This window comes from Hakea prostrata, chromosome 4 (assembly GCF_041222555.1).
Source record: "Hakea prostrata isolate BN-2017 chromosome 4, UWA_Hpros_2, whole genome shotgun sequence".
Classification (NCBI taxonomy): Eukaryota; Viridiplantae; Streptophyta; class Magnoliopsida; order Proteales; family Proteaceae; genus Hakea; species Hakea prostrata.
The window spans coordinates 17,897,756-17,924,010 of record NC_142603.1 but is presented as its reverse complement, the minus strand read 5'-3'; the positions used below and the strand labels follow the sequence as shown (position 1 = coordinate 17,924,010).

Below are 26,255 nucleotides of genomic sequence, written 5' to 3'. Positions count from 1 at the left end.
ATTTTAATTTCAGCTGCTAAATTGGGTACTTATACGTATCAGTTCTTGAGATGGAGAATGTTGTTAATAACTGCCATAGTCTCAATAGCAAAGTTGGAGCTATCTTTAGTTCACACCAAGCAATCTGTTTTCGCCATCAGAATTTTGAAACCAAACGTTATAGCTCCACAAACCCGCTCCCAACTCCAATTCAAGCTCCACAAAGAAAACCAGAATCACATTTAACTCCACTAGAACGTGCTGAATCTGAGATACCATGATAATCGCATCCAAGCTGAATCAGTGTTCATTCCCAAACTTTGTTCATGTTGCTCATTGCCAATTTTCCAATCAGCTATATTTTTAATTAGTCTTGGAGTCTAAATCAGTTGGGTGTTTTGTGAGCCCCGAAAAATGTGAAAAGGCCACAGGCCATATCCATGATTTTGCTATGAAAGTTTTGTGTGGGGAGAAAATTGCAGTACCACTAGGGTCAGATTCTTAAGAGGCTGCCTTGTGAGATTTCAGTGGGAATCACAAGTGGACTCGCAACATTATTCGTTGTTCTATTTTTTCAACTTAATTTCACCCTAATTCCATCCATTCTAGTCAGTGTCCCTCTTCTACTCAACTTTCTTTTTGGATAAAACAAAATAAATTGTATTAAGAAATGTAGGTACTGCATGGAGCTTCTGGGTATACAACCAGGCATGCTTGCTGCCTTGTTATAAGGCCAAGACAACACATCTAATAAAACATAGCATCAAAAGGATGTCACTGTCCACAAATAAACTGGAGTTTGGATAATAAGGCCACGGTAATCTAGATTCTGGTAGCAAATCCACTAAGTTTGGGCATTTGGCTTTGGATCATAAGAGATCAGCTTCCCACGTCAAGGTCCTGAAACACCATTTCCAAAAGCCAGCTACCATGGCCACAAGTAGATCTCCCTGATTAACAAAACCAGTCTTTTGATTCAAGCACCTGCCATCTTTCACAGAACAAAAATACCACCCAATAGTCTCTAATGACTCATAACCTGCAAATGTAAGTGTTGGGTCAGCTACTACAGGCCATTGAGGTACAAAAATATTCAGTACAAGGCTGCTTGGTGACCAGTCATTCCATGATGGGTTTTCACCAAGACTAGTGGGGGCAGAATATTCAGAGCTTTTGGCCAATAGAAAGCCGTAGAAAGTATAGTAGCAGGACTTACGTTTGATTGTTTAAACAGTTTTTATATTTCGAGTCCCAGATATATAGATGAACCCATTCTAAAGCTCAGATCAGAGCCAAGAAAGCAGGAGACCTGTAAAAACACATGAAACAAGGAACAAAAATATCTTATTTACTCTGCTAATGAAAACCACCAAAAAATAGGTGCAACCAGGAACACCTACTCGTTCTTGATCTTGCTCACTTGGTTGCAGGCTTCCCAATAAAATGCATGTTGGAACAATATCCAACACCAATTGACATCCTAGTGGTGTTGATGGAATCTGTGAGCCCTGATGACCATACCATATCAGAAAACATCTACAAGAAACTTCAAATCCTGTAACCCTAATCGACATTATAAGTAGAGGGAATAAAATTCCCATTGTTAAACAAATAAAGAATAAAAATAAATAAATAAATCAAGTGCCCCAGAGCATCATCTCTCTTAACTTGTGAAGAGAATTGGCCTTGGACAGGGAGAGGGCTATAAGTTCTTCCCAAAGTTTTCAGTAAAGAAAATTTAGTAAAAGCAAAAAGAAAAAGCACCCACAAGCAAAGAAGAAGAGACCACGGAAGAGAAGCCATATATCAAGGCACGCTATTTACAATAACTCAATTGTCATGGTGTGCTACAAATGGCCATGAGTTAGTTAACAATCACAAACAACAGTTGCTTGAAATCAAAACCATGATCATCTAGCTCTAAAAAGTAGATTTCCCACTATTACTTGCACTATCAAGAGACTAAAGCCCAAGTTACTCTAACCTGATTACTTACCTTTTTTTACAATCTGTCCCTTTTTAGCTGAGGCTCTTGCTGGTCTTGCTATTCAAACCACCTTATCATTCCTTATAAAAGACGACTTCCCAAGTTCGGCCATACACCTAAAAACTGCAAAACAAATTAGTCATTCATCATTACATGTAACACAGTCATGTTTATGCAAACCGAAAATCATGGATCAAATGCATTGGGAATCAAGTACCCTTCGGATTTATCATAGATACCTTACAAGGATTAGTCTAACAAATTTTGATGGCTCAAAAATATGAAATCTAAAGCTTTAACAGAGCTACAATAGCCTCTATAATTCATCAAAATCATATCCAAGGTGTATAATTTAACCTTCACTGAAAGGAAAGTTGAGAATCAGGCCATGGGTGAGCAACTCTACAATTGAATAGATTTCCTTGGTAGTATCCTTGCTCTGTAACTAAGAATTTTGCAAAGTAATCACAAGCCATTTTTCATGAAAAGAAATATTGAGAAAATGAAAATTTCATCCAACAACATTTTGGATAGCTATCAAGATACAATCTAGAGGGAATCAAATGTGAGAACAAATTGTTGTTCAACCATGCTCTGCTCCATTATCCGCTGAAGCCACACGCCAGAGTAGAAGCATTTCTATTCTTATTTGCTACTACCAATCCCGTCTTTATCAGCATACTGAAATGTAGAAACTGGAAGAGAGGCCTACCCAAATCCAATCTGAGGAATCAAACGTAAGTCAATATAAGAACAAAAGTATAGCACTACTAGGAATGCGTGTATCGAACAGCAGGAATACTAATAGGATTCAATTACTGGACTAATATCTGGATTACTTAATAAGAATGACAGCAAGACACTAAAGAAAGACCTGATTTTGATGGTGCCGGTCACCCCCTACACCTAAGGGTGCCCTCAGCGGCTCAGCCAAAGTCTGCCCAAAACTTGCATAAAACATCAGATGCCTTTCTCACATATTTTCCCCCTTTTATCATCCACCAACCAGCAGTTGGTAGTTATAATCCCATTCTCTCCTCCACATGGCATACTCCCAGGGTCCTAACAGCACCTAACACTAATGTTACCTCAAGTTCTACCTTGTTAGGGTCTCAAGTCTGAAACCACAGTGCGTCAAAGAACGTAACTTGCAACAAATGAAACACAAATCCATAATTGCTCAATCTGAAGAGGAAGGAAAGAAGACACAAGACTCCATCATATATCTCTTAACCACATCTGTGAAACTGTGGGACTGCTCAAATGTAAAAATTTAGAAAAGAAAAAGCTTACCTACAAAAATAAGACAGATGAGTACAAGACAACTTGTGCAGTCACTTCATTAATCTGTTAGTGAAGTTAAGCGTCAATCACAAATAGAAATGCATAAATTAATGTTGTTCATCACTACAAAATTAACTAAACCCAGTGATTGTGCATGCATACTGTTAAAAGCTTCTGCAGCCTTCTTTGGTCTCTTGCGTCATCTAGTTTCTTTCCTCGAACAGCTCTTCCTTCATTTGGTTTCTTTATTCTGCAACTCTTCATCTTTTTCTTTCTTCCTTCAATTCGGCCACTTGACAGTCTCCAACTTCACGTTACGGGGCACTTTTGTTAGACAAAGTTCTCTGGGCTTCAACTCCAAGTGCTTTGTCATTTCTTATTTCTCCAAGCAGTTGATACCTATATGAACATTAAGGAAGCTTCCTTATGTCATTTCTCTCTTTTTGGTGAAAAATTAGCAAGTGCATAATAATCGAAAACCCAAAAAAAAAAAAAGGAGAAAGTCTTTGAGCTGCAAATCTTAAATTTTCTCAAAGCATACTACAAAGATATATCCTATGATGTTTGTGTAGCACACATAGAGATTTCAAATATTGGCACAAATTTGATTTGTGAAGTAGATCATAAGTTCCTGAACATTCATAAATAAGTATGTACAACATGCATATAGACAACAGTGGAGAAAAAAAAAATGGCCATGAGCACATAATATGCATGAATTAATGAATTGAGAAATGCTCTATAAATTAACATGCTGGACTTTTTCCTAGCAGAAGCTGCATTAAATATTAAAGAGGGACTGTATTAAGGATATCTTCTTATGCCATAAGGAGGGAGAAGTTTCTAACTGTTTTTGTGTTGTGCCTTAACACTCAAGAAGTTTGGAATGGGTTTTAATATTCTCTGGGTATCTCATTTGATGGGCTATGTGGTTTGTGGAAATCAAGGAATATGAAGTCCTCTCTGATAGTGTTTGGCTTAGAGGTTTCATTCTTGTTTCCTATTATGTTTGGTTACAACAAAATAATTGACAGCATGAGGGAAAAAATGGGCGAGAGTAGTTGGGTGCTCAAGACTGGGTAAATGAAATAAAGGGTGGTAGTTTGTTGTTAAAAGGGGAGACCACTGCCTGTACATGGTCTCATGTTCACTCATTCTCTTGGGCTGGTGGTGCATCCGGATAATATGAGGAGACCTGAAGAGCTCCCTACTGATGAAAACTTTGCTAGGTGGATCAAGATTGACAAGATGGAAACTCAAGAGGTAATCTGGGAAGTGCAGGTTCCGCTGGTGTATTCAGAGATGGAAATGCACACATTGTGCAGTGTTATACCTCTTTATTGGTTTGCAAACCGGCTTTCATGCTGAAGTTGAAGCTGTTATGGGGGGTTTTGAGGTGGCAAAGGAGCTCAGTTGATAGAATCAGAAAAAGATGCATTGGGCTTGCCTAGGCTCAGGTTTCCTACCTGGGTTTTTTGTGTTTGTTTTGTGGTTGCTGATGGCAGTAATTGAACATTTCCTATAACATATTTTTAATCTTTTAATACCATTGATCTTTTACCTAAAAAGATGACAAAGGATTCCAATTTGTTCAACACCAACAATCTCATTTAAATTCTTGCAATTTTTAATATGTTTATTATTCAACTTTTAACTGCGTAATCTTTTAAAAAATATTAAGTGGTACAGGGATGCTTGGTAACCTGTCAACCCTAGATGGTTTTCACCAAGACTAAGAGGCAGAATATAAAAACTGTCGAAAAGTATAGTAGCAGGAGTTACCTTCGATTGATTAAACAGTTTTTTATTTCTTGAGTATCAAATACAGTAAGAAGTGATAATCAAAACAGACGTGAACCAGTTAAACAGCTTTTGAACAGAGCCTAGAAAGCATCAGACCTGTAAACACGCATGAATAAGAGCACAAAAGAAACCTTATTTATTCTGTTAATCAAAACCACCAAATGATAGGTGCAACCATCAACACATACTTGTTCTTGATCTTGCTCGGTTGAAGGCTTACCAATAAAATGCATGATTGAATAATAGCCAATGCCAATAGAGACCCTGATGGCATCAATGGAATCTATGATTCCAGATGACCACACCATATCCAAGAAAACTGGTACAAGAAACTTCAAATTTGTTAGCCATAACAAGCATTATAAGCAGAGGAAATAAGATTTCCATCATTAGGAAAACCAAGTGCCAACAGAGCATCATCTCTCTTGACTTGTGAATAAGTCTTACAGAAAAGGATGCAAAGAGGGTTGGGCTTAGAGGGAGACAGGGCTATGGGTTCTTCTAAAAGTTTTGAAAAAGAAAATAAAGTAAAAGAAAAAAGAAAAAGTACCTGCATGTAAAGAAGATGAGAGCATGGAAGAGGAGGCATATATCAACGCAGGCTATATACAACAGCTCTCAGTTGTCATGGTGTGATAAAGATGGCCATGAGTTAGTGATAACAATCACCATCAAAAGTTGTGCTTGGAATCAGAACCATGATCATCTAGCCCTGAAAAATAGATCCCCCCCCCCCCCCCTTTTTTTTTTTTTTTACTTGCACTACAAAGGAACTAAAGCCCAAGTTACTCTCAATCTTACCAACCTTACCACTTACCCTTTAGAATCTTCCCTGTGTCCACTGCTTTCCCAGTAATCAGAATAGCCTTATAAGAAGACCAAAAAAGATGGATTGCCCAACATATGAGCTAAGGCTATTACTGGTCTTGGAAATCAAACCACCTCGTCATTCCTTACAAAAGACAACTTCCCCCAGAGTGCCATACACCTAAATTCACAAACCAAATTAGTCAATTATTGTTAAATGTAACAAAAGTCAAGTTTATGCAAACCGAAAAATCATGGATCACATGCATTGGGAACCAAGTATCCTTTGGCTTTATGTTTAGGGACCTTAGAAAATTAGTCTTTTTAACAGATTTTGATAACTCAAAAATGTGAAATTCAAAGCTTGAACAGAGTTACAGTAGCCTCAATAATTCATCAAAATCATATCCATGGTGTATAATTTAACCTTTGCTGAAAGAAAAGCTGAGAGTGAGGCCTTGAGTGAGCAGCTTTTAAGCTGAATATATTCCCCAGGTAGTGTCCTTGCAATGTAACAATGATTTTTGCAAAGTAATGATAATGTATTTATGTAGAAAATGAAAATTTCATCCAACAGCATTACAGATAGCTATCAAATGTGAGCACAAGACGTTGTTCAAGCGTACTCTGCTCCATCATCCCTTGAAGCCACAGACCAAAAAAATGCCTTTCCATTCATATTTGCTACTACAAACCCCGACTCTTATTAGCTACTGAAATGTAGAAACTGAAACAGAGGCCTACACGCGATCAACCTGATGAATGGAAGTCAATATATAAGAACAATTATATAACATGGAAAACTAGTGTCTTCTACCCAATTAGGGTCTCAAATCTGGAACCATATTGTTTGAAATGAACATAATGTACAACAAGAAATCAATAATTGTTTGATTTCTCTGAACCACATTAATGAAACTGTGGGACTGCTCCAACGGATCCATCACATCCAATTGAATGCCACCAGGGGGGAGGGAGAGACTAGTGAAATTTGGAGAAAAGTATTACCTAAAATAAGGGAGGTGAGTCTTAGAAAACTTGTGCAGCCACTTCAATAACCTGTTGGTTAAATGAAGCATCAATCACAATTAGTTAGACAAAAATTGCAATAGTAATCTTAGAGATATAAAATTAATGGTGTTAATCATAACAAAAAAAATTGTATACAGTGAGTTATTAATCATGAGCAGTGTAAATCTATTAAATTATGATTGCATACGCCATACTACTAAAAAGTGTTTGCAGTTTTCTTCCATGTCCTGGTTCATGTAGTTTCTTCTTTTTGGACAACGTTTCATTCATTTCATTTCTTCATCCAGCAACTCATCATTTTTTTCTTTCTTTCTTTTGTCATTTCTTCCTTGAATTCAGCCACCCGAAACTACCTTCGTCTTATCGTGCATTTTTGCTAGATAAAGTCCTCCAGGCTTACTCCAACTCCAAGTGCTTTCTCAATTCTTATTTCCCCTGGCAGTTGATTCAAAACCTACATGAACATTAAGGAAGTTCACTTCTCATTTGAGTCCATAATCTCAAACTGATTTCTTTTTCTTTATTGGCAAAAAATTAGTAAATTGTGTTGAGAAGAGTCTACCTTTTACAGTTGTTCATTTGAACAATGAGAAAAGCAGGATCTTGCAAAAGATAGGTAAAGGAGAAAACTAACTGGTAATGTAGATAACAGTAGATTTCCCTGCAAAATGTAACATATGCTTGGCAACTTTATGAATGAAAAATTAGTAAATTGTTTTGAGAAGAGTCTACCTTTTATATTTGTTCATTTGAACAATGAGAAAAGCATGATCTTGCAAAAAGACAGGTAGAGGAGAAAACTCAAACTAACTGGTAATGTTGATAACAGTAGATTTCCCTGCAAAATGTAACACATGCTCAGCAACTTTATGAAAATTTTATTGTCATTCTTTCTTTAATCAGTTCAGGACTGTTTATAAAACCTTTTGCCTCTTCGGCTCCAAATCTTCCACAGAAAGGCAAGAGATTTTCTACTTGAGCTCCCATATAATTCCTGCCAAAAACACCTGTCATAACTATCATCCTATTGAAGTGGTTGAAAATGTGTCTACCAGTCATACTAAAAACAGAGAGTAAGTCTGGAAAAGTACATATCATTGAACTAAATTCCAAATTCATTAAGCTGAAAAAAAGAAGAAAATCAATCATAAGAGATGCAGACTCAGATCAATAACCAGAGTATTTTGGACTTCATTCCTAATTGCTTTACTAATTTAACATGTAAAGATATAAATCAGAGATGTTCATTGCCAATGTCAATGTCTCTTTGACCATTAACTACAATGGAGGAGATCCTAAATGTCAAAGCTAATCACTCCTCTCAAGACCACTCCAAGGGCCAGAAGGTTGAAGCAAAGGATGATATGCTAAATCTGAAATACCCCAAAATGGAAGCGGCTAGTGGTATGGGAAGAAAACTTAGGGGCAATCACTCCCATTCACCATTTTTTGCTTCTTATTTTAGTGTTGTCTGCTTTAAACTACTGTATTTTCAGGACAAAGCAACAAAAACCCTATGCTGACAAGAGGAGTAAAAGGACATCTCATCGACTCATCCACAGATGTACTTTAGATAGATAAGTTATCAATGGTTTTTAAGATCTGTTACACTCTGCACGACAAGGTCTTGGCTTAGCCCATATGCTTCCCAAGTTTAACCGACCTAAATTTGCACAGAAAACCTAGGTATTTCACTTAGAGAAATATATTCTCCCATATGCTTTGCACTTAAAGGATAAGAAAGCAAAACTGGAAAAGAAAAAAGTCCAGTTTAACTAATAAAGAGACTGATAACTCTAATTTAACTTGCCTTGACTAGAGAACTTTGCCATCTTAGGTTTTCAAAAATCCTACCTTGGGAAGTTGCCTCCTTGTTCTATCCATAATTCTAGTGAAATAAGATGTGGAAACCATGTATAACTGCATTAGTATCAGTTACTCAAGGGCCAAAACCTTCATAGAAGCCAGAATGCTAAAGGAAAGAAAAACAAGTTTGCAATTAGAAGATCAAAATTCATTAGCCAGTTTGAAGTCTGAACAACCAAAAAAGAAATAATGGCAATGCCATTCACGGAATGGTAACATGTGCTTCTCTACAATGGTTTTTCACAGAAGAACTTGTTTAGGTCTTAGAATCGATTCTCAAGAATGGGGGAAAAAATCTACAGAATTCACAAATCAATTTAAATGCAGAAGTCAGATTTTGTTGAGATAGAGGCAAAAGTACCTTGAATAAATTTGTCATAACAAAGCCAGTTGGAACTTTGAGCACCCACCATCAATCAAGAGTTTTATTCGATCAATATAAGTTAGTTCTGTGCAGGGCACACCATTTAGTTTCTTCAATTCGTCTGACTTTACACAATTTGGTAATTCTTCCAAGGATATACACCCCCTAATGTCCAATTCCATCAAATGTCCCAATGGATTATTACCAGCTTGAATGGCAGTCGGCTTCCTACAGTCCTTGGCAATCAGTATCTCTAAGTTTTTCAATTTAGAAAGTTCAGGTGATATTTCCAAGGACTCACACCCAGTTAAGCTCAAATATGTCAAGGATTCCAATGTGTCAACTCCCTGAATCTCGGAAATATTCTTATAGCCTTCAATACTTAATTCAGTCAACTTTTTCTTGTTTGACAGATCGGGAAATATTTCCAAGGAGTCATTCCCAATTATGTTCAAACGCCTCAAGGATTCCAATGTGTCAACACTTTGAATAATGGTAAGATACTTAGAGCCGTCAATACTTAATGTCATCAACCCTTTCAACTTTGACAGATAAGGTGATATTCCCAAGGATTCACACCCAATTATATTCAGATATCTCAAAGATTCCAATGTGTCAAAACCCTGAATCTTGGTAAGATTCCTACAGTCTCTAATATTTAGAGATCGCAACCTTTCAAGGCTACACAGATCCGGTAATATTGTTAAGGACTCACATTTAACAATTTCCAAATCTAGCAAGAATCCCAATCCATCAACTCCATGAAATTTGGATAGAATCTTACAACTTTCAATACGCAGCTCAGCCAACATTTTCAAATTTGACAAATCCGATAAGCTTTCTAAGGACTCACAGCCACTTATATAAAAACTCTTTAAGAATCCCAATCTGTCAACTCCGTGAATCTCGGATAGAATCTTACAACCTTTAATATGTAGCCACTTCAACCTTTCCAAATTTGACAAATCCGGTAAGCTTTCTAAGGACTTACAGCCACTAATATGCAAACTCTTTAAGAACCTCAATTTGTCAACTCCATGAATCTTGGATAGAATCTTACAACCTTTAATATGTAGCCACTCCAACCTTTCCAAATTTGACAAATCCTGTAAGCTTTCTAAGGACTGACAACCACTAATACGCAAATTCTGTAAGGACTCCAATCTATCAACTCCGTGAATCTCGGATAGCATCTTACAACCTTCAATATGTAGCCACTCCAACCCTTTCAAATTTGACAAATCTGGTAAGCTTTCTAAGGACTCGCAGCCACTTATATGCAAACGCTGTAAGGACTCCAATCTATCAACTCCATGAATCCTGGTTAGAATCTTACAACCTTCAATATGTAGCTTCTTGAACTTTCTCAGATTCGACAAATCCGGTAATCTTCTTAAGGAATCACAGCCACTCACATGCAAATCAAATAAGGATTTCAATTCACCAACACAGAGAACCTCCTTTAGATTGTTGCAGCCTTCAATATGAAGATCACTCAAATTTTTAAAGAGAGATAGAACGGGTAATCTTTTCAAGTGACTGAATCTACTAATCTTCAGATCCTCTAAGAATTCACAATGACTGATATTCAATTCCTCAAACTCATCCAGATTCGCGTGACCTTCAATCAATAAATGCTTTAACTTCTTGAAGTTTGACAAATCAGGTAATTTTTCCAAGGCTTTACAGCAAATGATATTCAATCCCTCGAAGTTCTCCAATCCATTGATGCCATTAATCTCTGATAGATCCTTGCATTCTTCTATTCTCAATCTTTGCAAGGATCCCAATCTATCAAGGCCTGGAATTTCGGTTAAGTTAATCAGATTATAAATATTTATACTCCTCAACTTCTGTAAGTTCGAAAGATTTGGTAATCCTTCCATCCAACGGCGGCAATTACAGATGTGCAAATCTTGTAATGATTCATAGTCCCCAAGGCACTCAATCTTTAACACTTGAGGACAATTTATGATTCTTAGTTCCCTCAGCCTTTTCGAATCTTGTAGATAAGGTATTCTTCTTAGTGATTTGCAGTTTTTTATTTCCAACTCCTCCAAAGAGTCTAATCCCTCGCCTTCAAAATCAGATATGAAGTTGTTGCTGGAAACCAGCAAAGTCCTTAGATATATCGAGCCCCTCAGATTTGGTAATTTTTGCAATGATTTGCACAGTTCAATGCTCAAGTGCTCCAGGGAGTCCAATTTGTCATCAAAACCTTCAATTTCTTCTAGGCTTTCACAGTCATCAAGATCAAATGTCTTTAAATTTCTCAAGCCTCTTGATGTACTTGATACTCTTACCACTGAGTTGCACTCTCGGAGCCTTAGGCTGGTCAAACTTGAGGGAAGACCTGAGATACTCTGAAATGCTTTGCAGAAATCAATTTCAAGGCTGGTAAGGCATGGGGGAAGACATGGGATGCTCGAAGAACTAGTGCAAGAGAATAAACGAAGGCTTTTCATAGCAGTTACCTGAGAAATTTTAACCGAGAGTTCAATTGTACTCTCTTCCAACCAAAACCCCAATTCAAGGTCTATCGGTGATGTCATACAACCTAAATTCTCTGCAAACATTACCATTGTTGTGCCAGTTAAATTGAGATATTGGAGATCAGTCAACTTATTGATTTGACTTGGTACATCCTTTAGTTTCTTGCACCCACCAATGTTTAATGAGAATAACTTTGTGAGACAACAAATGGATGCATCAATCTCAACCAGATTCTCACAATATTCAAGACACAATACCTCCAAAAACTGATTTGCGGAAAGATCAGGAGTCTTAGATAGTCGGTGACAACATGACAAATCTAGAACCTTTAAATTTTTTGCCATCTGCAAAAAAATTTAAAAAAAAAATCATATTAACTTCTCTAAATAACTTGAGAATATTCTTTTTTAAAGACTTTGATATTAACAAAACAAATACAAGAGAGAAGTTTCTGCAAGACCTTGATGTAGTTCCAACCCATCCAATCAGCTGTGATATTACTATAAGATAGATCAAGAACCGCCAATTTACGCGGACAAAAAGTAGTTTGAGTGAATTGGTTAGGACATCCTTTCCAACTAAGCCATCTCAATTCTGAAAAAGAATGGGTGAAGTTCCAAGAGAATTTTGCATAATCAATCTGGAGTAACCTTAAACGTGTCATTCCAACAAATCCTTCGCTTGTCAAGCCTTCATTCTCTAATATATGTCTAAAATCAACTTTGAATCCTCTGACACTACTTGTTCCCTGCACATATACCCAAAAAAAGGAAGAGAGAGAGAGAGAGAGAGACAAAAACTTAATTAAGTGTCCATCTAATGCTCTTGTACTAAATCAAGAAAATTCATCAAAAACTTAATTCACAAGGTTGTCAAAGAAAAACAACCAAAAGTTTATCCGGTACCTACCACTTGTGTGTGCAATACATCCAAGACATCCTCTTGAGACCATATTCGTGTACGCCTCCCTAGCTCAATGGCATTCTCTTGATAAATAATACTCCTTCCAAGATCCCGAAGCATATCATGCATCTCTAGCAAACCTCCTTCACCAATCGTTACCAAAGACTTTTCACAAAGAGAATCAAGTCCTACTAAAGGACGAAAGCCACAACCTTCCCACATGTAACAAACAGTATCCTTATACATGCCAATGAAAAAACAGGCAATATCAAGAAATATTTGTTTCTCCTCATCATCTAATCCATCAAAACTTATTCTCAACCTCTCCATGATATCATTATTTGGAACTTTCTGCAGCTTCTTTAGCATGTCTTCCCACATTGGTTTTCTCTTTGAACATAAAGATGAACCTATAACTTGAAGTGCCAAGGGAAGTCTTCCAGTAGTTTCTACCATGGCTTTTGACAAATCCAAATAATCATCTGAAGGTTGGTGGCTTTTGAATGCGTGATGGCTAAAAAGTTGAAGAGAATCATCCGAATCCATTAGTGGTGGCTCATAAATTCCATCTGATTCCCAAAAGTCTAAAATATGCTTATCTCTGGTTGTGATAATGATTTTGCTTCCTACACCAAACCATCTACGGTCCCCAACAAAATATTTTACTTGATCTTCTTTATCCACATCATCTATGACAATAAGGACTTTTTTGGAACATAACCTTTGTTGGATCACATTAGTCCCATCATCCACACTAGTAATATCTCTACCTTCATACTTCAAGGTATCACATAAAAGTTGGTTTTGCAAAATGACAAGTCCATTATGTTGTTGAGCAGCTTTTCGAACATTTGCAATAAAACTACACCCTTCAAAGTGGTTGAAGATTTCATTACATACAGCCTTAGCAATCGTTGTCTTTCCAATGCCTCCAAGGCCATGGATCCCGATAATTTTTCTGTCATTAGATTCAATGTCTAAAAGTTTCAATACTTCTCTTATGTGAGATTCGGCTCCAACTAGGCTGTTATTTTGATTGAAGGGTCTCTTGTTCAATTTATCATAAACTTCTTTAACAATTTGTTTTATCATGTCTCCTTCAAATCTATACAATTCAAGAAGAAAAGGTCATTATACATAATATAAAATATAAATAAATAAATCAAGTTATAAAGAACCACTTGGGAATTGTGCCAAATAAAGAATGGAACTTGTTAACATTTCCTTTGAATGACATGGAATGAATGACATTGAATAATGAAATGAATATACATATATAACACACACAAAGCAAGAGAATAAGAGGTCAACAGCTAATTCTTAGAATTATGCTAGCTTACCCGAAATTTGATTCTAACGTTTTTATAGAGAATATAAAAAAGGATACAAGATATGAATTGACTAATATGAAAAAACCGAATATATGGTGAGCATATTTGATTAACGGTAACTACAACTAATAATCTTGACCCCCAAAAAAAATACATTTAATACTCCCCCTCAAGGCAAAGTCAGGATCCTCGACAAGTGTCATTTTCAGAAATACGATCATTCTTTTAAGCAAGATTGACATAAATAAACTTACTGGTGTTAAACCATCATTAATTCTACTAAAATGAAAAAAACAAAAAAAAATTTTATTTATTTTTAAATATTCTATTAACTTAACTAAACAACCCATCATCCCACAACAATAGCAAGTTTATATTTTCTCTCTCTTCAACATCTCTCTCTTTCTACTTTGATCCAAATATACTTCTCCTTTTGGTATTGTTCAGAAATTTTATTTTATATTCTCAAATTAGAGAGATAAAAGAGGATAGAACAAGAGAGAGAGAGAGAGAGAGAGAGTTCGAGAGACTTCAAAGAGAAAATATGAGATTAAGAGAGAATAATACGTTAACAACTAATTCCCAAAATTATGCTAACTTACCCAGAATCTGAATGTAACATTTTTACAGAGAATAGAAAAAAGGATACAAGATATGAGTTAACTAATATGAAAAACTGAATATATGGTGAACATGTTGATCCATATTTGATCAACGGTAACTACAATTAATACGCTTGACCCCAAAAAAAGAAATACAACTAATAATCCCTCCCCCCCCCCCCCCAAGGTGGAGCATCCAAATCATGAATGCCCAACTTGAATTTTAAACGTTGAGTTTGAAATTGATCACAACCAAGGGACTTGATAAACAAATTTGTGAGTTGATCAGCACAAGTAATTTTTGCAGTTTCAATCAAACCTTGTTGTATTTTATCATGAAAGACATAACATCTTATCTCAATGTGCTTAGTGCATTCATAGAAAGTTGGATTGGCAAAAATGCGAAGGACCGCCTCATTATGACAAATATAGGAGGATGGGCCTTTTTAATGGTAAACCAAGGTCCCATAATTCCTATGAAAGCCACATGATTTAACAAGTGGCAATTGCCATGGCTCTATGCTCAGCTTCAACAAATGAGCAAGATATAGTAGATTGCTTCTTTGTTTTCCAAGAAATCGAACTAGAACCAAGAAGAATGTAATAGCCCATTGTGGAACATCAAGTCATAGGGCAAATCAAAGACTCAAAGTCACAAAAAACCTGCAAATGTAGATCCAGTTGGGCATGAAGAAAGATGTGTTGGCCAGGAGTACCTTTTAATTACCTCAATAAATGAGTGCATCATGCTTATGTGGTTGTCTTGGCTAATGCATAAACTACGTTGATATGTTAACAGTGTGGACAATGTCAGGTATAATGACAGTGAGGTAAATTAAGCCACCAACCAAGTGACAATAGGTAATGGATCAAAGAGAATGGTGCTTGTGGAATTGGAACACTTTAGACTTTATTCCATCGGAAAATCTTTGGGTTGAGAGTCGGTCATGCCACAATCATTGAGAATATTAAAAGTATACTTTCTTTGGGAAAGGTAAAGACGTAGATGAGAACGTGCAACTTCTATGCCAAGAAAGCATTTCAAAGTCCAATATCTTTGGTATGAAATTGCTCATTAATGTGAGTTTTAATATCCTGGAGTAAAGTAGCATCAAAACCTATTATAACAATGTCGTCAACGTAGACTAGAATGTAAACTGAAGCAAACTATTGATGAAGAACAATGAAGGAGAGTGATCAACTTGAGATTGAGTGAAACCAAAACCAAGTAGGGCAGTTGGTAACTTATCTTGGAACACCAACTGCAAGATGCTTATTTGAGTCCATAAAACGACTTCTGCAAATTGCAAACACTATTTCCCCCTTTCAATAATATCCATGTGGTGGTGTCATGTATACTTCCTCAAGAAGATCCTCATGCAAAAATGCATTATTGACATCTAATTAATGAATTTGCCATACATGAGCTACTGTAATGATAAGGAGAACACATACAAAAACAAGTTACGCGACAAGGGCAAATGTATCATGGTAATTAATGCCCCCAATCTCTTTAAATCCCTCAACAACCAAACAATTCTCATCGCTCAATAGAACCATCAACCCCATCCTTTGCTTTTGAAAACCCACTTGGATCTAAATATCTAATACCTTCTTGCCAGGGGGTATGGAACAAGGGACAAAGTATTGTTGCAAAGTAGAGCAAGAATCTCATTCCGCATAGCATCACACCACTCATTATGTTTCATGGCTTGGGCAAAACTAGTAAGCTTAGTAGTGAGAAAACAACAACAACAACAACAAACAATAAGCCTTGTCCCAACTAAATGGGGTCGGCTACATGGATTCTTGCCCTCCAGTCAGTTCCTGTTGAGGCCATGCTAAAAACAAGGCCTAAGCTATACATATCCTTTCTCACCACTTCTCTTAAGGTTATCTTAGGTCTACCCCTAACTCTTTTAGTTCCTTCAATATGGATTATATCACTTCTCCGTATGGGGGCATTTATAGGTCTCCGTTGAATGTGGTCGTGCCACCTCAAACGACTTTCTCGAAGCTTATCACTTATGGGAGCAACTCCCAGACCAACTCTAATATGATCATTTCTTATCTTATCCATCCTAATTTTGCCACTCATCCATCTTAGAATCCTTATTTTTGTTACACTAAGTTTATCTATATAATTCTTTTTAACAGCCCAACACTCTGCACCGTACATCATAGCTAGTCGAACAACAGTCCTATAAAATTTTCCTTTAAGCTTTAATGGAATACGCCGATCACATAAGACCCCGGACGCACCTCTCCACTTCATCCACCCTATTTTAATTCTTTGGGAAACCTCATCCTCTAAATCACCTCTTTTACTTATGATTGAACCTAGGTACCTAAAACAATCACTTTGAGGAATCTCTTTATCATCAAGTATCACCACCTCATCATCTGCCCGATCATGATTAAAGTTACAAACTAGATATTCTGTCTTCGATCTACTAAGTTTAAAGCCTTTTGATTCCAAAGCTACTCTCCATGATTCTAATTTGGTATTAATCCCCACTTGGGTCTTATCAATCAACACAATATCATCCGCAAAAACCATACACCAAGGGACCTCATCTTGAATGTCTTTGGTTAATTCATCCATTACCAATGTAAATAGATATGGGCTTAAAGTCGACCATTGATATAGCCCAACTGTTATCGGGAATTCATTACTTTATCCCCCCACTGTTCTAACACTAGTCCCCAAACCATCATACATATCCTTAACTATATCTACATATTTACTTGCAACACTTCTTTTCTCTAATACTTGCCAAATTAACGCTCTAGGGACTCTATCATAAGCTTTTTCTAGGTCAATAAATATCATATGAAGGTCTTAAGGAACATGCAAGGGGATAATGCGTACCTCGGCCAACAGTTGAAGACGAATTTGCTTAGGCAAAAAGGCAAATAGTAATCTTTTCAATTACTTAGTTTGTGATGAGTGTATGAGGGGCATGTGGAAGGAGGAATTTGAGAATTGGTAGAAGTCATTGGTGGAGATATACTCACTATGAGTGGAGTCAATGGCAAGATCTGAGGGTGGGAGTGGAGGTTTGTGCTGGAGGAAGAGGATATGTATCATAGTAAATTTCAAAAGGGCGGGTAAAGGAAAAACATTAGATGGGGAGGTTATAGGTGATGAATATAATTGGTAGGGGACATGGTTTCATAAAATACATCATCACAAAAAATATAGATGCTTTTTCAGGAAAGTTCATAAATTTAGAAACCCTTTTGTGCAAAAGGATTCCCAACAAAAATGCTAGGAGAAGCACGTCGATCATATTTATGGTTGGTGTTTATATTTCGACCAAAACAGAGGCATCCGAAGACTTTGAGGTGAGAGAATGTAGGTTTTTGGTTGAAAATGATTTCATAAGGAATTTTGTCTTGGAGTGCAGGTGCTGGTAAGTGGTTAATTAGGTCGGTAGCAATGAGAACGCATCCACTCCAAAGTTGAAAATGTAAATTTGCTTTGAAATGAAGGGCTTTAGCAATATTTAGACGGTGGTACTGCTTTAGCTCCACAACAGCATTTTGTTGTGGAGTGTCAATATAGCTAGATTGATGAACCACACCTAAGAAACAAAAAAAGAGTGAGGTATCCCTATTAAAAAAAATACTCACATGCATTATTAGGGTGAATTTGACGAACTGAGGCATTAAACTGAGTTTGAACAAAGGTGAAAAAAAATAATGAATTAAGGAATTAGCTTTAGACTTATAAGCCATTAAATAAACCCATATACCACGTGAGTAATCGTACATTATATAGTTAGGAAATATCAAGCCCCAGAAAGCAACTAGGTATTATAAGGACCCCAATTATCTAAATGCACCAATTCATAGCATGGTTTAGTAGAGATCATAATAGAGGAAAATGGTAAGTAGGTTAGTTTTGCTAGTGGGCACATGGTGCAAGTGCATTTATTAGAAAAACATACAGCAGTATCTAAATTCTTGAATTTAGGAAAAATGAAAAAAGCGAAGTGACCAAGGTGCCAATGCCAAATATCAAAATGGGAAACAGGAGGAGTCACAAAAGCCACGGGAATGGATGATTCTAGAAGATAAAGACAATTGTGTCTTTTACCTGTCACAAATGTCGTCTTCTTCTGTCGGTCTTGAAAAAGGCAACAATCACGAAGAAAAATAATGTTGTTAACTAAATATGAATATCCGCAAGCGCATGGATCGTGCAGCAAACAGGTCAATCGCAAGGAGGAAGTATGCGATCTCATTCTTTCAATTGATGCAAAATGTGCATTGCTCTTGAATAAACAAAATTTTACTACACTTAGCCCGATCTAACTACTCCAACCCTTCTCACTAGGATTGGAATCCTAAGAGAAAAAAGTTTTGCAAGAGAAAAAGGAGATGAAAATGGCGAGAATTGAAAATAACAACTCTAATTTATTCAATAAAAAGATAAACTATAACGCATAAAGAAAATTTCTATCTACTCGAAAAGAAAAATTGAACTAAATAAAAAATGTAAGGAAAAGAAAGAGGCTTACTTGAATAATAAAAGTATACTAAAGGTAACCGGTTCCCTTAAAGAACCAACTGAAGAGATTCTACCGAGGAAGAAGAGCTTAAGTAATTTTCAGTATATCTAGAGGGGAGTGGGGCTTGGATTTTTATAAGGTAAAAGATCGACAAAAATGCTATACATTTTCAATGTTAGACTAAACAATAAAAGAGAATATTCTAAGTAAAAGGGAATGTACATGAGGAAGGCAAAAGAAAATTAAAAATAATAAACTAAAAATAAAAATCCCATTTTGTCCTTTTGAAAATGGTTTCATATATTCTAATCCAGGCTCCCAAATGGGGACCCACAAGAAGAGATTGATTATGGCCTTTAGACATCCTCCAAAACATTCTTTTTCATGCCTTTTAGCTCCACATTTGGCCTTTTGTTAGATTTACCTAGCAAATATAAAAACACGAAAATACTTCAAGGAAACTTGTCTAAAATGTGTAAAAATGTTTGATTCATGATCAAAGATTTCGCGCATAAATGCGCTCATCAGATTTCCCACACTAGAACTATGCTTGTCCTAAAGTGAAAATAAAGAAACAAACAAGTGAAAGAAAGAAACTAATGTAAGAAAATAAAATCCTAACTCACTTTCGTAGGAATCATGGTTGCACTTAGCATCTGCAACAAGCCTTTAGTCTACTAGGATACCCCTAGAGGATGAGTTTTGTCTTGTGGGTGTTTGCAGTGAATATACACCCAAAATTCTAATTTAGCTCAAAATAAACAATGTTTAGTTCTAACTACGACAATAAAAAAAAAACACACATACACAATCCATAACTATGAAAATTATTCTCACACTTGATTTAAAACCCCCGCCCCCACACTTGAACTTTATTACCCCATATTAACTCTTGAATCCAAGCATATATCTCAAAAAGAGACTCACCTTATAAATTTCAAATACACCTCTCCCTTAAGCAAACCCACTCATAAGGTAAAGGGGATCAAGGACTAAGGCTTTGAAGTATTTTTAATCAAACATTTTCACCAAGACATTATTGACACTGATTTCTTTTCTTTCTTCTTCTTTCTTTTTCCTTTTTCCCCCCGTTTGTATATCATTTTTTTCTTTAGAGTAGTCAACTCCACTCTACTCCACTACGGTTGACTTGTATAACATGGTAGAACAAACACCAGAATCCCAAGTTATTTTGTAGCTTCACTTTTGTGCATATACTCACATAGACGGTGATGCTAAAGTTCTTTCTTTCCATCTCCCTCCATGATTCTTGAGTCAAAGTGCCCTTTCCAATTCCAAGGAATTCAATCTTTGCTTTCTACTTTTTTTTTTTTTTTTTTGGGTTTTTTTTCATGCCATACAAAAATTGATCTCAACTCTTAACCAAAGAACAACCCATAGATGGTCTAACACCTTAATTGTAGGACCTCTTATTTTTCTATGGAACGCTCATCTCAAGATACATACAAGTTACCTTCCTCACAATAGGGTTTTTATGTGTTTTTGATGAGTACCAAAATAAAACTCTTTTTTTTTTTCACACATCATAACAATAGAAAAGGTATATATACTCATCAAAAGCCAAAATCAAAATTTACAAAGAAGCTTAAGCTTCCCCCATACTTAATTAATGCAATGTCCTTAATGCATGCATGAAAAGAAAAAAAAACAAAGACAAATAGGAGGGTATACATTTCTTAAGAATATATTTATCATAGAAAGCTTTAATCTTTTCTGTAGAAATCTCCAATTTCAATTTAAGATGGGGAAGGCACTCCAAATAAAAGAAATCATGAATAGAAAAATCATCCCCAAAAACCTTAAATAAACCTTCACCATGTCTAAGAAAATACTCATCATATGTTGAGGTTCCTAAAAGGTTTGGCATCTTCTATAAGGTGAATATGATGTTGTACAATAAAAGGGCTTATACCTTTGATGTCAATCATAGACCAACCTAATATTTTTTTATTATCTTTCAACAATGTGATCAACTCTTCCTCTTAATCAAAATTTAAAACAGAGGCAATAATGACAAGAAGAATATTATCTTCTCCCAAGAAAGCATACTTCAAATTCGAAGGAAACTCTTTCAATTCTAGCTTAGGGGGTTCAATGATTAATGGCTTAGGAATGGATATGGATAGGAGTCTAATAGGCTTCAAAGATGTGTGTGAAGACTTAAGATTTCAGAAAAGAAAGTTTCACTATCATGATCCAACATATTCATACGTTCTTGAAATTCAAAATCAAAATCAATATCAAAATTAGAAACTAGATCATTCGAAAAATCTAAAAAATCCTCAAATATATTGATTTCTTCTTCCATGTGTAGTTGCTTCCCTGTCCTGAACATATTTGTTGGTTGGTTCGGTTTATTTGTGGGTTGGTTTAATTATAAGTTGTGGTAGTTACTAATTATTCAGTTGGTTAGTGAGAGTAATTATGTAACTTTCTATATTTCACATTATTATAAATAGGATGCTTAGGGGTCACATTGATTACCTAAGGATTCAATTATTTCCACACTATTGAACTCCACAGTTTGATTTCCAAAAGACAACTGTAAGAGGTCATTCCGACAATTAATTAATGCATCGGTAGTAGCCAAAAATGGTCTTTTTAAAATTATTGGGATTTCATCATTAATTGAAAAAGGTATAATATCTAATAAAATGAAATCAACTAGAAAAATAAATTCTCTCACCTTAAGTAAAACATCCTCAACCATCCTTTTAGGAAGGTTAACTAACATATTTGCCAACTAAAGAGTAGTTCTAGTTGCTTTTAGTTCTCTTAATCCTAGTAACTTGCTTATAAACATGGTAAAGCAAAAAAATCACACTTGCACCAAAATTAAGTAAAGCATGCCCAATATAAGTATTGCCTATAACACAAGCTATAGTAGAACCCCTTGGATCTTATACTTGCTTGCTATAGGTTGAGTAATTATGGAACTGATGTTAAATGCCAAGAATGTCTTGTTGGAAACACTAGTGATTCTTTTAAAAGTGCATATATCTTTCAAAACATTTGCATAGGTGAAAATCTGGTATATAGACATCCAAAAGAGGGATTTTCACTTGAAAAGCCAACTAAGGGGATTCTACCAAGGAAGCAATGCTTAAGTAATTTTCAGTATATCTAGATAGGAGTGGGGCTTGGCTTTTTATACAGTGAAAATCGAGGGAAATGCTTCACATTTTCAATACAAGACTAAACAGTAAAAGAGAATATTCTAAGTAAAAGGGAATATCCATGAGGAGGAAAAAGAAAAACAAAAATAAACTAAAACTAAAAACCTCATTTTGTACTTCTGAAAATGGCTTCATATCTTCTAATCCAAGCTCTCAAATGGGGACCCACAAGAAGAGATTGACCCTGGCCTTTAAACATCCTCCAAAATGTTCCTTTTCATTCCTTTAAGCTCCACATTCGCCATTTTATCAAATTTATCTTGCAAATACAAATATATATATATATATACACACACACACACACACACACACACTTCAAAGTAAGCTTGTCTAAAATGTGTGAAAAATATGATTTATACTCTTAAGGTTTCACACATAAATGCACTCATCAAATAACATGGCAATTAGACTGGGTAGTAAGTTTTACTAACAAACAACAAATTGTATTCAAATGAGGGGACATGTAAAGACATTAAATAAGGTAACATTTGGAAATAAACGAACAGTTCCAACAATTGTAGCTAGCACATTAGACCCATTAGGTAAACAAATAAAAAGAACAAGGTGTTGATGGATGAAAATAACTTAAGAGCTTGAAATCATATAGTTAGTTAATTGCACCAGTATCAATTATCCAAAAGGAGGAATAAGGCAACAACATACAAGTACCGGTTGGAAGAAGCGAAAGAAGCTACTTGATTTGTTCACTTGTTATTATTGGAGCGATAGAGACAAATGTTGTTGGTTCAAGGATTAAGACATACTCATATCAATATGTTAAGAAGAAAGATGTCCATGTGGCTGAAACTATCATGTTGCAACGTTGTGGCTTTGAGAATGCAAGATTACGATGATTATTATCATCATTTTAATTGTGAAAGCCAAGAGGACGGATATCCATGTTGAAAACAGTGTGAATCAGAATGGTCATCTATATCCCAAAAATCGCAATGTTGGCTATTCCCTTTGGAACAACATTGCAAAAACGATTGTTGGTGGGTGTATTGGACATTTGAGGAGATGAAGGGTTAGGATCAGTTAAGCTGACACAATGTTAACATTTCCTTTAATTGGAATGGAATGACTTACATTAAGGGGAAATTTCTATCACTCCCCTATACTTAGGGGTTGTATGGCAATCATTCTATGCCAATTTGGGAATAGAATGAACTTTTTACGCTTCTATGCCAATTTGGGCAAATTGGGCACAAAATAGGTACTGAAATCTTGTATGGTTGGGACAGATGGGCACATTTCTCTAGCAAAATGGGCATAGAATCATGTATGGTATGTATAAAATGGGCTCGTTTTTCTTATAATAAGATAAAAATAAAATAAAATAAAGCAAATACAAGCAGTTAATACATAGTTGCTCACAATAAATGTCAATGTGGACAAAAACTTGTTTAGTCAAAAGAAATATGGCATGATATTTATACAGGTGGAGGAGCAAGAAAACTAGCAAGACACAAGCAGTCACAAAAATAACAGGACAGCAGCATTTGTAACTACCAGTAGAGCAATAAAATGCATTTTTGAAGCCTCCAATGGCAGCACAAGTGTTGGGAAACCAGAGGATTTCAAAGCAACTACATCTGATTCAGCAATTCCTTTTGAAAAAGAAAACACTACCCAGGACTGGTACAGAATTCATCCGCACTACTACATTCAGATTTAAATAATACCAACTCCTAGATATAATTTCAAGTCTTGTTTAATTCCATGAGAGAAGTAGGTATTTATGGCCCATTTAATAAAATATATCAGGCTGCTCTTTTAACAACTTGAGTTACTGACTTACAGTACAGGCAAAACTCCAGGAGAATGTTAGAAGAAAAAAATGCATCTCAAGACACAGAAATTAACCGACAAAAACTGAATAGCCAAGCAGCATATCAAAAACCATAGAAAGCTGCTACCCTGTATTGCTTGGGAGATTCATATAAAAAAGCGTAGAAAGCAGCTATCAGTATTTCTAGGGAGATTCATATCATAGGAAATGAATATTCTGAGTCCATTTATTATGTCCGCCTGCACACTGTGTTTGACTCTCCCCTACCCTACAATAATATTCACCATTGATGCTCCCCTAAAATGGAAAATTCTCTCTCAAGTGTACCCATACGTCTAACAATATCAGAAGTGCAATTCAAAAGACAACAATACACTCATATCGAACCCCACATCTTTTCTTAGCTTCAAGCTGTGTTTTTAGCTGAAACTTTTTTTTTCTTCTGTGAATCCCTTTTCTCTTCTCAAGATAAATGTGTGAAGGTATCACCAAACAAGGCACCACTTCAACCAGGTTGCTCAGCTCCTACTTCACCTTTAACCCCTCGCAACAGAACCAAGGACCAATGTAAGCTAGTCCTCCTTTAAAATCTACTGTCAATGCACCAGAGAAGATGCAGAATTTATTCGCTCTTCAATCTTACAGTTCTTGGAAAAATGGCCTCTGGGTTTGGAGCCCTGAGATTCACCTGGGCAATAGTTCTTGGTGGTATCCTCAATAATCGGTGACCTCCCAAACCAGTTCTAGCTCAAGTCAAAACAATGAACAGAGTAGACTTGATCTGTAGGAGCTCAAGCCACGGACGAAGATGGTAGACAAACATGCTACAGTTATATGGACTGAAGAGAATAACAAGTACAAGCACCTTGATTCATTCTCTTCAACCATGAAACTAGAAATTCTGAGTTGCAGGAAAAGTACCTTAACAGAGTTGAACGATTTGAACGATGGTGTTTCTGATAAACAATGCCTCTTCACCGTAGAACGAGAGATGCAAGAGAGAGATAATTGATCGAAATAACGTTTGAGCGAAAGATGCTTGCATGAATCCTAGCCTTTTCGAGCGATCTTGAGAGAGAATAGAGTGAGACAGAGAGAGATTCGTCTAGTTTTGGAATGAGATTCTTCACAGACGTGTGAATGGAAGAAGAAAGAACGGTTAGGGCTTTCGAAGCTTTTAGATTGTGATTTTGTTGAACCAACACATGTTTTATAAATCAGTTTATCGTACAAAATTTGGGCCAACTGCTGTGCCAAAATAGGAAACTGCTAAAATTCTCATTCGTTATTATGCCCATGGACGCATTCGCCGATCGCCGGGTCGGTCCACCGAACGAAACACATGGCCGAACGAGATCGGCGATATCCCCTCGCCCGCGGCGGTCGGCGAAACTGAAAACTCGCCGCCCCAGGTCGTCCGTCCATCCGGGCCGCCTTCCGTTCCCTTGATATGCATCCCCGGTGCCCTTGCCGCCGTCTTGGTGCCCCCCCCGGTGCGCCCGCCGCTGCCCTTTGGGTGGGTGCGGTGCGTTTGGGTGTTTTTGGCTTCCGTCTTCCCTCCGCCCTCTGTCCTTTGTGTCCCGCTCCCGCCTGCTCGTCTGTTCGCCGGGGGGCTGGGCCCGTTGCGGTGGTGCGTCTGCCTTTTGGTTGGGGTGGGGTGGGTTTTCTTTTTTGGGCCGTGCTTTGTTTGTCTTTCTTGTCTCCGCTGTTGTTGTTTTTGTTTTCTGCCTGCCTCGGCCTGCCCCCTTCTTTTGTTTTGCTTGCGCTGGCCGGTTGTTGCTTGCGTGGGGTTTTGTTTCGCTCCGCCCGCTCCGCTTTCGTTCCTGTTGTACTTAAAATAAATAAGTACAAAAATTTATTGTTGATCAAAAATGAAAAATGGTTTGATGTTTATTGGGAAATAAGTTTAGTACTAAAATAAAAAATTATTAGAAAATAATAATAACCAAATAAAAAAAGAGGAAAAAATTATAGTTTTTATGAAACAATATGCATTGACTATTTTATCCTTATCTTAAATATAAAATTTTAAATAAACGTACACATAAATGAAAATAATAAAATTCTTACCATAATCCATAATAGATAAAAACTCTTCTATGAATTTTGGAGGTTTTTCTATTATTTTAAATAAAAAGATGCCAAATAATTTAAAATAAAAATAAAAATTTATCATAATTGATGATCATAATTGAAACCAAAAAGAGCCTAAGTTGCTTGGGGTGTTATCATACAATCCGTTAGTCTCTATTTACTCTTATTCTTTTTTTAGAAGCTTTACCTTCTAATTCCCCTAAA

At 36.3% G+C, this 26,255-nt stretch overlaps 1 protein-coding gene across 3 annotated transcripts; it reads right to left on the bottom strand.

Annotated features, from left to right (window-relative positions):
• Positions 1-203: 203 nt before the first annotated feature.
• Positions 204-25,252, bottom strand: LOC149018284 (uncharacterized). Of its 3 annotated transcripts, XM_089152584.1 has the most exons (17): positions 24,879-25,252; positions 12,525-13,623; positions 12,076-12,363; positions 9,120-11,959; positions 7,816-7,886; positions 7,625-7,730; positions 7,455-7,553; positions 7,246-7,346; positions 6,869-6,919; positions 5,871-6,615; positions 3,413-5,765; positions 3,260-3,313; positions 2,324-3,151; positions 1,976-2,089; positions 1,380-1,487; positions 1,196-1,288; positions 204-1,018 (listed from the first exon to the last, which is right to left on the bottom strand). In XM_089152584.1, exons 2-4 carry the CDS (start codon positions 13,608-13,610, stop codon positions 9,134-9,136), a joined length of 4,200 nt encoding a protein of 1,399 aa, XP_089008710.1. In that variant the 5' UTR covers positions 13,611-13,623; positions 24,879-25,252; the 3' UTR covers positions 204-1,018; positions 1,196-1,288; positions 1,380-1,487; positions 1,976-2,089; positions 2,324-3,151; positions 3,260-3,313; positions 3,413-5,765; positions 5,871-6,615; positions 6,869-6,919; positions 7,246-7,346; positions 7,455-7,553; positions 7,625-7,730; positions 7,816-7,886; positions 9,120-9,133. The 3 variants fall into 3 exon arrangements, with proteins under 3 accessions (XP_089008710.1, XP_089008709.1, XP_089008708.1); XM_089152583.1 differs by lacking the exons at positions 204-1,018; positions 1,196-1,288; positions 1,380-1,487; ... (4 more) ...; positions 5,871-6,615; positions 6,869-6,919 and having other exon boundaries at positions 7,140-7,346; positions 7,816-7,899; XM_089152582.1 differs by lacking the exons at positions 204-1,018; positions 1,196-1,288; positions 1,380-1,487; ... (4 more) ...; positions 5,871-6,615; positions 6,869-6,919 and having other exon boundaries at positions 7,140-7,346.
• Positions 25,253-26,255: the final 1,003 nt, after the last annotated feature.